We start from the raw sequence: 17,959 nt of genomic DNA, 5'->3' as shown, positions 1-17,959 counted from the left end.
AGGTCATTACAGACTATTGAGTAGAGTTCCCTGTGCTATACAGTAGACTCTTATTAGTTATCCATTTTCTATATATAGTATATATATATAAAATACATATATTTTGGGTTTTGGGTCAAATGCAGTTTGAATCCTGCCTATGTCACTAATTAGGTGTGTAATCTTTGGAAAATTAGTTAACCTTTCTGAGTCCCAGTTTCCTCATCCTGAAATGGGAGAATTCTACTGGAGTTGACCCTTGAACAACTCGTGGATTAATCTTTGTGTAATATATAGTCAGCCCTCAGTATCCACGGTTCCTCGGCATCCGAGGATTCAACCAACCACCAACCATGTAGTTCTTTTTTTTTTTTAATTTTATTTATTTATTTATTTATTTATTTATTTATTTATTTATTTATTTTATTGGCTGTGTTGGGTCTTCGTTGCTGCACACGGGCTCTCTCTAGTTGTGGCAAGCGGGAGCTACTCTTCATTGTGGTGCACAGGCTTCTCATTGGGGTGGCCTACTCTTGTTGCAGAGCACAGGCTCTAGGCGCATGGGCTTCAATAGTTGTGGCACATGGGGTCAATAGTTGTGACTCACGGGCTTTAGAGCGCAGGCTCAATAGTTGTGGCGCACAGGCTTAGTTGCTCCGCGGCATGTGGTATCTTCCTGGGGCAGGGATCGAACCCATGTCCCCTGCACTGGCAGGCGGATTCTTACCCACTGCGCCACCTAGGAAGTCCCCATGTAGTTCTGTAGTATTGAAAAACACCTGCAGATAAGTGGACCTGTGCAGTTCAAACGCAAGCTGTTCCAGGGTCAACTGCAGTTTCTGCCCCGTAGGGCTGTTGTGAAGATCAAAAAGTTAGTACATACCAAACATTTAGAAGTAGACCTGGAGGCACTCATTACAAGTTAGCTGTTGTTACTAGTAACTCATCATCATTCTTGTAGATGTGTAAGAGGCTTGCCATGAGGGAACCCTGCTCATGCAGGCTTGTCTCAGTATCCAGTCCTGTGAAAGAGTCTGGTATTCTTTGCCCCATTTATCTCTCTTTTCTCCATACTTTGATCTGGCTACCTCCTGAGCTCATGGATCCTAATATGTCTCTTGATAGGTCCTTGTATTGTCCTTTGTCTATAGCCTTGCAACCGCAGTAATGCCTTGTGGCTTATTTTAACCCCAGCCCGGAAGCCAATGCCCCAACTCCATTCTGGTCTGACTTCCTGGCTTCCTCCTGCAACTTCTGAGCCTGTTATTGTCAGCTGTCCCTAGACCAGGACATGGCTGTTCTGCAATGTTTGTTGAAAGGTTTCCAGAGGCAATTAGGCATGTGCAAGAAGTGAATGAACACCTGCTCATTGATATGCTGTCTATAAACTGTGAGCTGGTGTCCAATGGTGATTTGCCAGAGATTTTAGCACCAGAGAAACCTAGGCTTGATTCCTAATTCTGAATCTTATGACCTTAAGCAAAATACCTAACTTCTTTGTGCCTGTTTCCTCATTTATAAAGTGAGAATAACTCTGTTTTTCTCATAGGGTTATTGTGAAGATTAAATGAGGCAATATGTATAAAGCACCTACCATGTTCTGGAACATGGTAAATAGTTGGCAAATGGCTGCAATTATAAAGAGATAGTTAAAAAAATTTTCGCTCCTTTCTGAAAAACCATGAGGTTGAAGAAGTGTCAAAAGTCAAAATACCTAGCACGAGAAAAGCTCAGACACAAGGTCCAGACTATCTAAATACCTGAAGTAAAAGGTAAACAAGGTTTTCTTCCAATGAAGAGGTAAAGGAGAGTTAAACAGAGGTAGATAACACTTAAGGTTTAATGAAGATAAAAACTGGCTTTTAGCAGAGACCCACTTCATGGTATTCCGTAATTTGCTATGTGCTGTCCCCTTTGTTCTAGCTCCAGCCTTCATTTATTTACCCGTTATTCAGTCTATAGGAAGACAGAGAAATGAGATCAGTGACTGCATAGATCAAATGGAGTACTCGCTTTATTATTGGCTACATCTGCTCGAAAGACTCATTGACCATATGGAGGCAGCCTTGTCAGAGAGAAGCAGAGTGCCCAGCTAGTTCATAGTTCTTTTAATGCAAAATTTTATCATCAGCATATTTGGCAACACTACCTGTGAACCACCTTATTCCCCTCTCCATACACTCAAATGTCCTAGGGCATATGTATTAGTTTTCTACTGAAGTCTGAGCAAGCTTGACTGGATTTTTTGCTCAAGTCTTATAAGTAAAAATGTTCACTGGACTGGGTTCTTATCTTGAGGATCTTGGGAAGAATCTGCTCCCAAGTTCATTTAAGTTGTTGACAGAATTAAAGTTTCTTGCATGCTAGATCTGAGGTCCCTGTTTCCTTTCTGGCAGTCGGTCAAGGGTCACTCTCAGCTCCCCAAGGCTGCTCTCAGGTCCTTTCCATGTGGCCCCCTCCATCTTTAAAATTGGTGGTGGCCCATCAAATCTTTCCTGAACTTTGAGTCTCTTTGACTTCTTCTGCTAGAGCTAAAGAAACTCTCTGCTTTTAAAGGGCTCATGTGATTACCTGGATAATCTCCCTACCTTAAGATCAATTGATTAGTAACCTTAATTACATCAGCAAGAGCCCTTCAAAACAGTACCTAGATTAGTGTGTTTGAATGGATAACCAAGTACAGAATCTCAGGCATCCATCTTAGAATTCTGCCTACCCCCGCATAACTACAACCCCTTGAAAGCTATCCCTCAAATTCCTTAACATTTGATCTTTAAGAGTGTTGGGAAGCTATAGCCTCAGATTTTCTAGCCTCTTGTAAAAGAGGCTATGTGTATCCAAAGCCTCTATGTGTTCATGCAAGACAAGGAACCAAAGCAGTCCAAAGTGTTGCTATCTGTCCTAAGGAATCCATCTTTCTGGAAATTTTCTCTATGAACTATATAAAAAGCAGATCTTAAAATTCCAACAGTAAGGATGCTACATCTGTTGACTATTCATGCTGAGTTTACCCAAATGTCTGTGTTTGAGAAGTTAATGACCTGTCTGGGAAGATCAACAGGTAAATAACGAATTGTAATTCTATGAGTTAAGTGCTAGAATAGAGCTATTTAAAGGTACACACTTCCTGGCATTAAAGACACTTTTGATTGTGGGGCGTACCATCAATTTCCAACAGCTTTTTGGGACATCAAGAATATCTTATCAATGTTTTGAACATGTTTTTAAAAAACTTGATCAACAATAGGGTACATTTATCACTGGGGTGACTTACTAGCCTCTTCTCTAAATCAAAGTTGGAGCCAGGCTTTTTGTGAAGAGTCTAACTCTATTTGGATCTACTTAGCCATTCCTAAAGCATGAATCTGTCAGCAGTTTAAGCTCTGAAAGTTCTCTGACCTTTTCTGAGAAATTAGTTAAATTAACACATGTGCAATGACAACCATGGTACTTTCCCACCTACTTCTCTACCTGGCAGCTGGCTAGTTTCTTTTAATACTGATTGTAAGACTATCCTGATTTCAGAAGTATTAAAATGTTAAAAACTTGGGACTTTTTTTGGGAAGACATGTGGTTTCTAAGTGCTATGGGAAATAAATGAGGAAGTGATTAATTTTGCTTGGGGAGGAGGTGACATTAGAGCTGAGTCTGGGAAGTTGAATAGGAGTTTCCCAGGCAGATAAGAGACTAAAAGTATCCCAGGCCAAGAGAACTCTCTATTATGGTGCTTATCTGAAGTTATTCTGTTAATATTGCTCCACTCCCATGAGTCTGTAAATTCCTTGAGGTCATGAACCAGTTCTATTCAATATCTCCAAAATGACCCATTAGACCATCATTTTGCCATTTAATTTTTGTTTATTTATTCATTTCATATTTACTAACTTTATTCACATATATACACTTATTGACAAAATAATATTGTGAGCAGCTCATTGTAGAAAACTTGGTAAATATAAAGAAGCAAATAAATCCCACACAAACCCCCTATAATTCCCTATTTGGAGAAACCACTCTTACTATATTGGTGTATATGCTTTAAGCCCTTTTCTCTATTCACACATACATCTAAATCTATCTACCTCTACTTTTTTTTTTTAAAGCAATGTTTTTTTAAATTTATTTTTGGCTGTGTTGGGTCTTTGTTGCAGTGCGTGGGCTTCTCAGGGCGGTGGCTTCTCTTGTTGCAGAGCATGGGCTCTAGGTGCACGTGCACAGGCTTCAGTAGTTGCAGCGCATGGACTCAGTAGTTGTGGCTTACGGGCTTAGTTGCTCTGAGGCATGTGGGATTTTCCCAGACCAGGGCTCGTACCCATGTCCCCTGCATTGGAAAGCAGGTTCTTAACCACTGCACCACCAGGGAAGTCCCTCTACCTAGATTTTTAAAGCAAAAGTGGTATCATAATACATTTATTAGTTTATAATGTTATTTTCACTTAACCATCATATTAAAAATACTGATCATTGTTTGCCTACCCAGTCTCCCATTAAAGGAAATAATGCCAGCTCACAATTTTCTATTCTTAATTGGCTGATCTCCCTACCCCAGCTAATTGAACTAAAGGATTAGCATCTGATCCAAGAACAGCACACCTGTAGATGGTCAGAGATATACTCGTGGGGTGAAAAGATGAGCTGGGCCAATCAGATGCCACTGGATTGCAGAACTGGGCAACTGATATCCTCAATGGAGCTGATGGTGTAAGGATGCATGGCCTTGCATCAAATAGAAGCCGAAGTTATGAGGGAGCAGAAAAAGTTAGTAAAAAACAAACAAACAAAAACAACCTACTGATGGACATTTAAGACATTTCCAATGAGCATCTTCATCACTAATTTTTGCGCATCTCCAGTGCATCTCCAGTCACGGGCCTGGGCGAGACCAGGCGAAGGGAGTGGTTTTATGAATTTAACTTATGAGCGTTTAAAGATTACTGGATCACCTGTCGAGATGCACCCTCTCCGGGGAGAAGGGAACAGGAGCAGACTCCCTCGGTGTTGTGTCTTGAATAAACACTGCTGCTGCTTCATGCCGCAGGGCCAGGCCCCGTTCAGCGTGGGTGGGGGCCTTTGGATTTCCCAGACTTAGAAATTCAACTCCTGTTTGTAACAGGGTTTGAAAAGCTAAGTCTACACTGTGTAGTGCTTGACCCCTTTCGCCTTCTTTCTTCTCTTTCTAGAAGGATCTGTGCAGAAATGGGAAAAAAAAATAACTTAAGGGAGGGAATACAGGGATATGTGTATAAAAACAGATGATTGAACTTGGTGTACCCCCCCAAAAATAATAAATTAATTAATTAAATTTAAAAAATAACTTAAAAAAAAAAACTCAAAAAACAAAAAAAACTTCCTTACGATATATTCCAAGAAGTGAAATTCCTTGTTTCAAGGCTGGCTTCATAATGCAAAGCTGGACTTCAGAAAGATTGTTATCAGCTTACAGCTCAGCCAGCAGTGCATGAGAATGGTTGCTTTTCCACCCCCTTGCCAATAGTATCAATTAAAAAAGCAAAAGAAAACATTGCTACTCTGATGTCAGTTATGACCTTAATGTGCATTTCTCTGGAACTTATGTTTATTGACCAGGTCTGGTCTGGGTTTTGACAAAGCTGGTTTTGAGTTCTAGTTCTGCCTCTTGCTGTGTGGCTTCAGCTGAATTATGCAGTTCTCCATTTTCTCATCTGTAAATTGGAGATAATAATAGTTCTTTGTAGGATTATTATAAGGCTCAGATGAGAAAATAAATACAAAACAGTGTCAGTAATGCCTCAGTACATTACAGTTATTATACTTATCAAAAATGACTTAATTTGTGGCAATCAGATAAAGCTATTTGAGATAGCTGAAACTCAACGGAATATTAGTATAAATGCCTGTTAGAATTGTATGGTTCTAGGAATAAGAAAGAATGCAAGAGCCCATTAGTTCCATAACCTGGTTGATTAGAGAGCAAATGCATTTACATATCTGAATTTCACCCATTACAAAGGTCTTTAGCATTAAGATAAAAATATGTACATAACTTAAAAGCCAAAAAATATAAAATAAAATCAAAAGATAAACTGGGTAGGACTTACAGATCTCTAATAGTTGTCAGAGGATGAGGTAATGAGTTTTGAAGTCCATAACAAAATATAAAAAGGGGCTCAAAATGACAGTTAGCACAGTGAGAAGAATAGCTTTGAAAGTCTGCAGCTCCAGGACTTATGCTTGATAGAAACCTCTGATCGAAAGCCATATTAATTAACTGGGCTGAAACTGCCTTTCTTAGCAGGTCTACTATGTCTTTCAACTCAGAAGCGTTAGAATTAAGCACAAAAAAGCTTTAATGGGGGTAAAAACTATGGGATTAATACGTTGGGGTTTAGAAAAAATACGTGCATATTTCACATTTTATGCACTTGCAATGTTTAAGAAAATTTGGCTTGTTAGAGTGACAGCCTTATAACTCATTTTAAATATATAATTGAGTTAGTTTTAGACTTAAGGTTTTGAGTTGAAATTTTCCTGTTTACACATGTAACTGGGTCATCTAAGAAAACTGTAGATTCATTATATTTGTAAGTTTATTTGATTTATAAAGATTACTTGAAAAGATTCTAGGCTAAACAACTGAAGAAATTAAAAATAAAAGCTAATAGATTAAGTTTGTAGACAGTTTTAAGTGTTGGAAGATGTTAAATTAACAAAGTTTGTGAATAGGACCAAAAATTATTCAAAGTTTCTCAAAAGTGATTGGTAAAATATGCTGGACTTATAAAGAGAATAATAAAATTTGCAAGCTGAACTTAAAAGCTTAAGAAAGAACTAATTTCTTAATTTGTAACAAATTACATCTTTGATCATTTTTTAATGGGGGTATTTTATTTTTATAAGTTTTCAAGTATCTCACTTTAATACTTTGAAGGAAGACTGGATAAACTGAAAATTGCTAGAGCAAAAAGCCTGGAGTCAGGTTGTGAAGTAGCTTATCTGGCATGCTAAGGAATTTGGACTGTATCCTGAAGGAAGTATTAGAAAAAGACTGTAAAAAGGAAGAACACGATCACATTTGCACTTTAGAAAGAACACGCAGGTGACTGGGGGAGTTGGTTGGCAGAAGGGAGAACAGAGATGATGTAATCACAGTGGAGACAGAGACAAAAGCAAGACACTTCAGAAATAATACCGATTGCATGCAGGGCGTGAGGCAAGGAGCCTGTTGTGTCCTGACTACGAACTGAGCACTATTAATAGGGATTATAATAGGAGCAGGGTCAATGTTTGACACGTTACATTTAAAATGTCTGCTGGATTCACAGACTGAAATGTCCATTACACAGCTGGAAATAAGGAGTTGGGGCTTCTAGAAAGTCTGGTCTGAGATCCCTATTTAGGGCTCTGCAGCAGTTTAAGGTGAGCGTGGATAAAGTTATTCAGAAAGAGCGGGCAAAGGAAAAACAGGAGAGGGCTGAGGACAGAATTCGGTTGTGTGCCAATATTTTAAGGGCAGGCCACAAGTTCCAAGGGGAAGAGGCATCCCCAAAAGGGGCAAAGAGTCCCCTAAAAAGAAGTTGCGAAGAATAGTGGCAAGGAATCCAAAGAAAGGAAGTTTGGACAAACGCAACTCTCCTGCTTTAGCATCCACTTCTCAAATGCCAGAGGGGTTAAGCAGTTCCAATCTGGCGTCTGCTGGCAAATCTTGGAGAAGACTGGAGTCCAGACTGCCAGACTCTGCGGCCCCTTACGGCACTTTTGGTCCTGCACGTCTCCACAAGAACACACTGGGCCACTTCAAAAGAGGCCTTCCTTGAACCCTTTGGTGCAGAAGAGCTCGGCTAGGCAGGCAGGGGAAGGGAGGGTGCCCACGTTTTTTATTTCAAGCTACGAACACTGGCGGCCTTTCGGTAAGAGGTGCGGATGGGGCGGCGGCCGGAGAGGGCAACGATCCAGGACCGGGGCGGGTCTTCTCTGTTGAGCCGAGCCGACAACCAGCACAACCGGCGGGCAGGCTCCGCCTTCTTCCTTCCGCCTCCTGAAGGCATTGCGGGCGCGGGGCGGGGATGGGGGCGTGGTCGGGAGGCACAGGCCCCGCCTCCTTCCGTTTCGGCCCTGCCGGCGCGGCAGGGCGGGGCCGCTAGGGCGGGGCCTGAGGGTGGGGCCGGAGGCGCGGGGCGGGGCCGCAGGGACCAGGGTAGCCCGCGCAGTCTGCAGGAGCTGCAGCTGCCGCCGCCCGCCGCCTCCAAGGTCTTGCCGCTTCCTCAGCAGAGACCCGGGCTCGGCCGCCATGTCCGCCACGGAGGAGGTTGACGGACTGGGCGTGGCTCGGCCACACTATGGCTGTGAGTGTGGGCTCCGGGGCGCGGGGGTCTCGGTGCGGGCTCGCTGCCTGCGAGGCGCCGTTTTCCCGGGGGCTCGCCGGCCGGGTGGGGCAGGGCGGCGGTGGGCCGCGCGCACCCGGAAGAGCCGGTGCGGCGAGGTGGCGGGCGGCGAGGCCCCCACCCCGCGTCCCCTGCGTCTCCGAGGCGGCGGCGAGGACCCAGGCGGCCTCCCCTCCTTGTCCGGGGCGCTGCGGCTGGACGGCCCCACCCCGCGCCTCCCGACTCCCAGTTCGACTGAGATTAGGGAGACGGCCTAGGGTGAGGTGGCAGGAGGACGGTGCAGGGCGTGTCCCGGGGACCGGAGACCCGAGACGCGCGGGCTCTGCTCGGGCTTCGTGGGAAGGTGCTGCCCGAGTGCTGCCTGCGAGGTAGACCCAGGGTCCAGAGCTGCCCGGCCCCGGGCTAGCTGAGAGGTGCGGCCCTGGGCAAGTCGCTTCAGCTTTCTCGGGCTTAGTTCCCTCGTCAGGATTTCAAACCTGAAAAAAAAAAAAAAAAAAAAAAAAAAGGTCTAAACCTCTGACTTCCTCATTTTCCGAACCTCATCCTCATTTTCTGTCCCTGTCTTGGGACATCACTGAACTGCAGGTGGGATAGTTACCACTGGCCAAAGGAGAGTCCCTTGGAGTCTTGAGGTTTTCTATTTTATTTTATATTCTGCGAAAAATGTTCTGTTTTAGGATAATTTCACTCAACAGTTATATGCGAGGTATTGTGTCACGTTTGTGACATTAAAGATGACTAAGACCAGGGCCCGCTTTCAAAGAACGTTTTAATCAGAGAGGCGGGCAGGTGTACTATCTAATGATAGTAAGGAGGGATAGAGATAAAGATGCCATGTGAACTAACTAGGCTTAAACAGTAATGTGGGTGAGGAGGAGGGGCTTGGGGAAGACGAACACAGATAGGACATTTGAACAGAGCCTTGCAGGATGCTGTGTAGTTTGACAGGGCAGGGTGGGGCAAGAGACATGCGGTGGAGAGGAAGAGCATGGACTAAGGTATTGAAGAGTAGAAGAGCGCTGTGTGCGTTGGGAACTGAGTGGTGTGGAGTGCATAGTGGTATGAGGGAGTGGAGGTAGAGGGAGAAGAGTTACCAAAAGTAGTTGGGGCTAAATTGGGAAAGGCATTGAATGCCAGCCCCAGGAGCTGGGAATTTATTCTTTATCCTGGGTGCCCATGAAGGAAGCAGATTGCTTTGAAGTGAAGCTCCTAGGCTTTTGAGACAGACTGCCTGGGTTGGAATCCAGGCTCCACCATTTATCAGCCGTGGGGCAAAGATCACCCAGCCTCACTCTCCTCATTTGTAAAATGAGGGAGTGGTAATCACAGGATTGTTGTGGGGCTTCCATGAGAGAAGGCATGTAAAATGCATGGTACGGTTACTGCCACTTAGTTCTCAATGACTGCTGGTTTTAGTGATTAATAAAAGAGCGAACAAAACAAAACAAAACACCATGAACAGCTTTGGATTTAGAGAATCTGACTGACAGACCAGCACAAATTTGGACTAAAAGTCTCACGTCAGTATTTTTCAAGTCACACTTAAATTTAGTACATGTTCATAATATTGTACTTTTAAACAGAGGTTGGGATGAATAGAGTGGAAACCCCATGGTTCCTGGCTTAGGAAAGTCATTGTAGAACACCTGACTATCCACTTGACTCTCTAGGTGACTAGCAGGAATTTGATGCTGTGGGCATTCTTTTATCGCTCAGGAAGGGTACAGATTCTTGCACTTACATTCTTTCTTTCATGTTTTAGCTGTCCTGGATAATGAGAGACTTACTGCAGAGGAGATGGATGAAAGGAGACGTCAGAATGTGGCTTATGAGTACCTTTGTCATTTGGAAGAAGCAAAGAGGTAAAGGTTGGCTGGGAGAAGAATGGGAGAAGGGAGCTGTTATGGTGTGAACAAAGAGAAAGATCTCTGAGTATGTTGCAGGTGTGACTGTGGGAGGCAGGTAGTTTGAAGGAATAAATAAGTATAGGTAGGATATTTTTTTCATGGGAGCAAGTAGCCTTGATGGCAGTTTATCATGAAACAGTCTAATGGACACTTATGTATACTGAAAAATTTCCAGATTTCTGTTGTTCAGTTTTATGCTTATGGTGCATATTTTGGGCACTACCAGCTATAGGGGAGAAAAGCATTTTTAAGGTTTGAAGTTTTTGGCCTTAATGTTTCACAGGTTCTTCGCTGGTTTTGATTTATATGTGAGTTGGGTCCATTCTCCCCTTAGTAGTGCTCTGGGTATAGATCCACCCATTTGGCAATATTCAAAGACTGTTTACCAAAGGCAACATCCTCTGCATCCTTTGTGAAGTGAATGTACAACTGCTGTTTTCCTCTTTCAGATGCTCCAAGACCTTGTGGTCTTAGTGTCGATTTGCTATCAGTGGTTCATTTCTTTTGTTCTGGTGCTTGTGTTTTTTCTCAAAGTCCCAGGGTAGATAGATGTAATTACAGATCATGTATCCTATAAGCGAGCTTTGGTGGAAAAAGCCAGCAAGGGATAATGAGAAGTTTTGTGGTTAAAGTCTAATGAAAATCAAGGATGTTTCAAATGGTGCTAATAAACAAGAGTGTTTTTTTGTCGTTTTGTCTTTTTAATTCTGAAAATCTTAAAACGCTACAGGAAAGTCCAGAGAACAATACAACAGACATCCATGTATTCCAAAACTATTAAGTGTTAGCCCTTCAGGTTTTCCCCTTTTCTCTCAAAAGACACAGTTGGAATCCCCTTCATGCCCCTCCCTGGTCCCATTCTCCTTCTTTCCATTCCCAGGGCTACCACTAATATGCATTTGGTGCATCTTCTTGAATCCGGGCTTCTTTTCTGAGCTTAAAGCCCTTCTATTAGACTGGGAGAGGGTTGTGAGGGGATTAGTGATGATTTAAATGGGAGAGAATGGTAATGACACTTTTTTTCCTAAATGGAAGTTTAGACCAAAGGAGGTGAATATGTTATTAGAAAGGGGGATGTTTCTCATACAAAGTTTGTAAGGGTCCCGTGAACAAAAATATTAAGTCCTCTGCTACTTAAATTATGGACTAGATCTAGTTTTGGAAGGTAGAGAATCTGAAAGCTGTAGCTGGTTTGAGAGACTGTCTCGGGCTCTGCGAAGTCTTGGTGTGTTCATTGAGGTGACCTGGGGATGAGAGAAAAGGGCCCTAGCCTGCCTTCCTTCCCTTAAAGCATTTCTGCTTTGAATACTGGGTTTCCACAGTAAAATTCCCTTTTTAAGAGGGTATCTTGGCTAACATCCTCTTGCTACCATTAATCCAGTTCCATCATCATTAATATTATTATTTTTATTTTTTTTAATTTGGCTGTGCCATGCGGCTTGCAGGATCTCTGTTCCCCCACCAGGGATGGAGCCCGCACCCTTGGCAGTGAGAGCTCGGAGTCCCAACCACTGGGTCACCAGGGAAGTTCCCAGTTCCACTACTAACCTAATTCAGCCATCTCATTTCAGTGAGGAAACTGAGGCCTGAGTGTGCACGGTCTACTTGTAGTTTTCTTGATTGAAGAATAGTTTTTATCATTTTACACAGTGGTTTTTAACCAGGTGTGTACATTAGGATCATCTGGAGAACTTTAAAAAAAAGGGGGGGGGGGGGGCGGCGCTCTCTGGGCCTTACCCCAGAGATTCTGGTTCAGTAGATCAGGGCTGGAAGGTCCAGATACCTGTGTATTTTAAATGCTTCTGAAGGTTCTGATGGCCCCCCTGCATAGAGTAACAAGATTGAAAACACTTTAGAACTCTACCTGATACTAGGTTATGATGACCTGAATAGGATGGTGTTCTTTTCACATTTCCTTCTCAAGTCCTGCACTAGAAAGGCACTTCATTTCTGTCTACTCTAGAGCATGTTCTTTTCTGTCAGGTTCCCCTCCCCCCCCAGAGTAAAAAAGGATCCCATTTCCTTTAAAATCCATCCAGGGGCCATGATCCCCTGGGACGTTTTTTAGTTGGGTGCTTTTGCGTACTTAGGAAGTAACTAAGGCAGTGAGACATTTGTGATAGTCTTTATTTTTCATGCTTTCAGTTATAAGGGAGAGCACAATATAGTGGCATATTGTCCTAGTACATTCTGCACTTTGGCCTCACATCAAGGAGATGTGCCTGGTTTATTTTGTGGAGGCAGTCCTATAAAATATAGATGCAGTGATTTTTTGTTTTTGTTTAAAGCTTTGATTGGAAAGTCAACTTTGGAAGCACCTCTTTAGACTTTACAACTAGAGAGGACTGGGAAAAAAAGCCCAGGAATGTCATGCTGAGAAAAGGCAACTGGGATCCCTCCTGGCCACCTGACGTGGCTGCTGCCACCCCTAAAAATGTTCGAGGTGCACCGCAGACAAATCACATGTTCTTGCTTATTAGCTGCGGCTTCCGCTCCCAGTTGTGTTTCCTACCCTGGTGAGCTGAGTTGTACCTTGCGTGTTGCTGGGGCCTCTCTTTCTCCTCTAGCACAAGTCCACTTTGCCTTTTTGGACTGGCCCCATCCCGTTTCCTTCGTAACCTCCACCCCTCCCAAGTTGGAGGAGTCCCAGGGTCTGGAATTTACACCCACTGCAAGACTGGGAAGAAAGATCAGAGAGATCCAAGGGAGGAAAGGTTCCCCTCTTTAGTTCTATTTATAATACCGCTACTCCTCCCACTGAAAGCTCCACCTTATAGCACAGTGGCCCCATTGTGTATCCCAGGGCACTCCATTTTCTCCTGTACCTGTAACAGCTCTTTCGTGGGAAGAGAGGAGAGTGTGTAGAGAGAGAGCATTTTAATGTGTGCAGACAGGGAGTATGAGTAAGAATGTATGTAGAAAAATGAGAATGTGTTGTGAGTTTGTGTTTCCCTAAAAGATTAAGTGGGAAAATTTAGGAGTGATTCTATAAAAGTATGCACTTTGTGAATGGTTGGGAAATAGAAAATATAGAGATTCTGCTTTTCTTTATTGTTCGGAGAGTGGTTTCAATATGGAAATTAAGTTATTGTTCTAATGAAATATCAGCTAAGGATTCAGGGTTTTATGCTAAGGGCTGAAGAGCAGACCAAGGACTTTATAAAGCAAGACATCTTAAATTACATATTTATGCTTAAATGTGAGTATATTTTATTATCCTTTTGCCTGTTCTGATTGGGCTTTTCATTTGTTTTGGCTAAGGAGCAGTTGTACAGTAGAGGTGAATAGCATTTTCACTCAATTGAAGGAGGTGAGGTTTAAATATGTAGGTGCTCAGGTCTAGACAAGAGGAAGTAATAGAAGGATCAGAAGGTTCAGGTGAAAAGAACCAAGAAGAGAACATAACAGGCAGGGCAGAAGAGGACAGTCTGTAGGGGAGGAGAATGTGTGAGTAGTACTAGAAATGGGAGAAAATTCAGTTAGGTTAGAGGTCACAGGAGGAAGTTTAATACCAGCACTCCCTGAGTTTGACAATTTAGGGTTCCTTCTCTCAGAGGCTTGCTGATATGCTGGTATGAGCCTGCCATGGGCCACCTTCCTCCTGCTCAGTGTCCATACCCCAGCTCAAGGGGCAGCGCATGCCCCCCAAAGAGGGGAAAGTGAAGGCTGTGGCTGGTTGGAGACTGTCAAAAACCGTGTGATGTTAACAAGAGCTTAGCACTAAATAGAGGCCCTTTACCTTCTGTAATTTAGGGGAATTGAAAAAGTATCTTGGAAAGAAATCACTTCTTGAGAACAAATTCTCTTTTGTGTATATGTCTTTGTTGTTGGCATTGAGCATTTTCCAGGACGGGCTCATCAGATCTCCTCTCCTCCAAGTGGGATCAGAATTCCAGTAACATCTGGATACATCTAGGCTGGCACACTGTGATCTTAAAAAGAGAAATTAAAGACATTTAACTAGAAGCTTGCCCACCAGCTTCTAGAATACTCAGATGAAGGAATATCACTAAAAGGTTGAGGAGAATCATTTTTATTTATTTATTTAAAAAAATAAATTTATTTATTATTTTATTGGCTGTGTTGGGTCTTTTTTGCTGTGCCCAGGCTTTCTTTTTAGTTGCGGTGAATGGGGGCTACTCTTCGTTGTGGTGTGCGGGCTCCTCATTGCTGTGGCTTCTCTTGTTGTGGAGCTCGGGCTCTAGGCGCATGGGCTTCAGTAGTTGCAGCACATGGGCTCAATAGTTGTGGCTCACAGGCATCTAAAGTGCAGGCTGAATAGTTGTGGCGCACGGGCTTAGTTGCTCTGCGGCTTGTGGGATCTTCCTGGAGCAGGGATCGAACCCGTGTCCCCTGCATTGGCAGGCGGATTCTCAACCACTGTGCCACCTAGGAAGCCCGAGAATCATTTTTAGATTAACCTGTGCTCTCCTTCTACAGATGAGAAATATGCTCTCCTTTTACAGATGAGAAAAGTAATTTAATTGCCTCGTGAGACCCAGTGTGTTTAAGGGACCACAATAAATGTAGCTTGTTTTGTTTTTGTGTTTTTTTTTTTTTTTTTCTTTTTTTTTTTGGCACACGGGCTTAGTTACTCTGCGGCATGTGGGATCTTCCTGGAGCTGGGATCGAACCCATGACCTCTGCATTGGCAGGCGGATTCTTAACCACTGCGCCATCTAGGAAGCCCCTTTTTTTCATTTTTTAAATTATTTATTTATTTATTTTTGAGGTACACCAAGTTCAATCATCTGTATTTATAATGTAGCTTTTTTATGGTACTTTGGGACTACAAGCTGGTTGCATTCATGTATTTATGATTATCAAGGAGGAGTATGGGGTGAGATTTACTCTTAACTCTTAAAATGATGACAAATGAAAATCTCTTTTTTGTGAAACCTAGTGCAGCTGCCTTGGAGAGACTCCCTGGTAAGGAGTGGGTTGCTGATAAAAGTGATTCAAGCTATTACAGTGTTACAAAGGGAGGATATGTTCCTAGCAGCACCCAGAAAAGCCACTCTACAGTGTAGCTGAGACACTTAGCAAAATTTACAATTGAGAAATGTGGGCAGTATCTGATATGTATTAGGCAGGCAGTCAACTGGTTAGTAGGTGTCGTGATTACTAAGAAAAGGCATATTACCGTAATCTCATAATACTTATAATGAAGTAAAACAAATTTTAAAAGCCTGAATAAAATAAAAATCTTTGAAAATCTTGACTGTTGAGATACTCAAAGTGAAGAGAATGAGGGCTTTCAGTTTTGGCAGGTGTGAGTTCTGTCTGATTCTGGTTCTGCAAGTTACTTTACCTTAGGGAGTAGAGCATAAGTTTGTACTTTGCAGAATGGAGATACTATGCATCTTAGGGAGTTGCTGTGAGGGTTAAATGCCTGGCACAGTGTCTGAAATACAGTAGGCACTCAACAAATGTATTCTTTATCCTGGTCCTTGGGGCAAAAGCAGATTTCCTGCGAAGATGATGAGGGAATTTTCTGGGCACTTTCAAAGTTCTAAAGGTTGGTAGCTCTTAGTTTTTTCACTTCACACTTAAGCTGTTGTCTGAAAGGAAGCACGAGAAACAGAGGATACCTCTAGGGATTGGAGGGTATGAGAAGAGTTTTCCTTTTTACTTAATGCTTTTCTGTATATTTAAAATGCTTTTCACAATGATCATGGGTTTTATAATAAGAAAGGAATGGAATAAGAAGAAGGAAAGCCTGTCCAAGTATATACTTTTGAGGTATTGAAAATCACAAATTTAGATGTTTTAATTGCTGTGTCATCTTAATCACTATTGCCAGTGGGTGTATAATGTCTGTGATTTATTTAGGCTTATTCCAAAAGTTATATTGCTTTGATTTCTGGAAAGGTTAAACATTTTCCCATATATTTGTTTGCCATTTTTATTTTATTTTGCAAGTTGTTGGTGACATTTGTCTGTCTTCTACCGTCACGATGTTGACTTTCTTGAGCTCTCATGATATGGGCGTCAACCTGTTGTATTGCTGCAAACATTTGATTTTCCATTTTATTCTTGCACTATACGGAAGTTTTAAGTTTTATGCAGTTTAAGTGTTAGTCTTTCAGTTTGTAATTTCTTCTATCTAGATAGATTAATTTCTGTAAGGCCTTGATAACATTTGAAGTTTTATATTCTGTTAATATTTCTATGATTTAGTTACTTAATTTTTTAAGCATCTGCCTTTAAGTTTCATGGTGTTTCTAAATTATTCTGATATTATTTAAAAGCAATCTTTCTACTATCTGTTAGTAATTGATATCTATTATGTCAAATATTAAATTACATATAGTTCTCTTTCTAGACTTTTTATTCTTTTATGGTGAACTGTATTTCCTTTGGTGGGGGGTGGGGGGGGGTGGGGGGCGGGTTGTGCCATGCAGCTTTTGTGGGACTTTAGTTTCCTGACCAGGGAGTGAACCCAGGCCCATGGCAGTGAAAGTGCAGAGTCCTAACCACGGGACCATCAGGGGAGTCCCTTCATTTTTCTTGAAGAAAGTGTGTGACTTCATTTTCTTGTACTTATATTGAGAAACAACACCTGAAGCTAGCTTGATTTTTAGCTCCATAACAAGTAACATTTTAAAAATATTTTTTCACAATTTGAAACTTGTACAGTTGTTGTTTCTTAAAGTTTCCCCATGTTACATATTAGAGTTGACACTGGCTTAGTGATTTTGCCTGTACGGTGCAGACTCTTCTTGACTTATATCTCTTTTGTTTATGTTAGCTCTAGGAAATTGTTCTATCTTTAATAATTGGTTCTCATTCAGTAGTTCTGTCTTGGGGGTGCTGGTTGGTAGGTTAGATCTGCACAGTGCTTTATGAATGGTCTTCATTATGTTTAAGTCAGCTTTCTAGGTATGTGTCTTACATGTATATCTTCTGTTTGACTAACTTGATTTTCTACCATCTTGATTTTTCTCTTTGGTCCTGTTAATGGTAGTTGCTTTGTCCTATTGCAGTTTTCATTTTGAACTATTAACTCCTTTTCCCTCTCTACTCTTGTTAACAGATCAAATGGTCTCTGATTAGCTTGTGAACAACAGTGTGTGACATATAGGATCCTTTTCAGGTGGAAAAAAGGAGCTTGTAGCCAAGACAGTTGTTTACTTTACCAATTCCCCTTATTTTCAGTAAGTCTTGGAGTGGAAGTGACCATAGGAAATCGGTGTTAACTGGATTGTCCACTAGTCAAGGTTAGGAAAGTCTGATTGGGCTAAGTGGACCATTACTTTGACCTAATCTGACAAATATTTGTTCTGGTCTTAGATTTCAGAGCAACAATTGTTTAAATATTTTAATGTTCCTTATTGAAAAAACAGTAAAAATAAATTTGAGGGGCTAAATTGGCATGTTCTAGGAATGTGATTTTCTGGCTTTGCATGATGATCTGTCTCTGATTTCTGTATAACTCCTTCAGTTTAGCAATTTGGGGATACCTGTTGATAGCAGGAGCTGTTTTGAACGTTTTTAAGCCATGTGGTATTTGATGGACTCAAGGTTGTTTCCAATTGAAGCTGCTAAATAAACCCTTTCACAGGAAGTATTTATGCAAGAAGGTGCTGGTAGGCAAAGTGAGACCATCCGGAAGTGATTCATATGACTGGAGTTGTTTGTTTAATTTGGGACTTGGTTGCCTAGAGACCATATCTTTGAGCAAGCTGAGTGAAGTGCCACATGAATGCAGAG

The 17,959-nt window shown here is 42.0% G+C and overlaps 1 protein-coding gene across 1 annotated transcript in view; it reads left to right on the top strand.

The window, feature by feature from the left end:
* Positions 1-8,141: 8,141 nt before the first annotated feature.
* Positions 8,142-17,959, top strand: part of IQGAP1 (IQ motif containing GTPase activating protein 1) — a 97,886-nt gene continuing 88,068 nt past the window's right edge. Inside the window, exons 1-2 of the mRNA XM_057720406.1 lie at positions 8,142-8,300; positions 10,102-10,201. Coding sequence (XP_057576389.1) covers positions 8,246-8,300; positions 10,102-10,201 — 155 coding nt within the window. The 5' untranslated portion in view covers positions 8,142-8,245. The remainder of the gene's footprint in view (positions 8,301-10,101; positions 10,202-17,959) is intronic.

Source organism: Hippopotamus amphibius, chromosome 2 (assembly GCF_030028045.1).
Source record: "Hippopotamus amphibius kiboko isolate mHipAmp2 chromosome 2, mHipAmp2.hap2, whole genome shotgun sequence".
NCBI classification, from domain to species: Eukaryota; Metazoa; Chordata; class Mammalia; order Artiodactyla; family Hippopotamidae; genus Hippopotamus; species Hippopotamus amphibius.
This window is presented reverse-complemented; position numbering and strand designations above follow the sequence as displayed.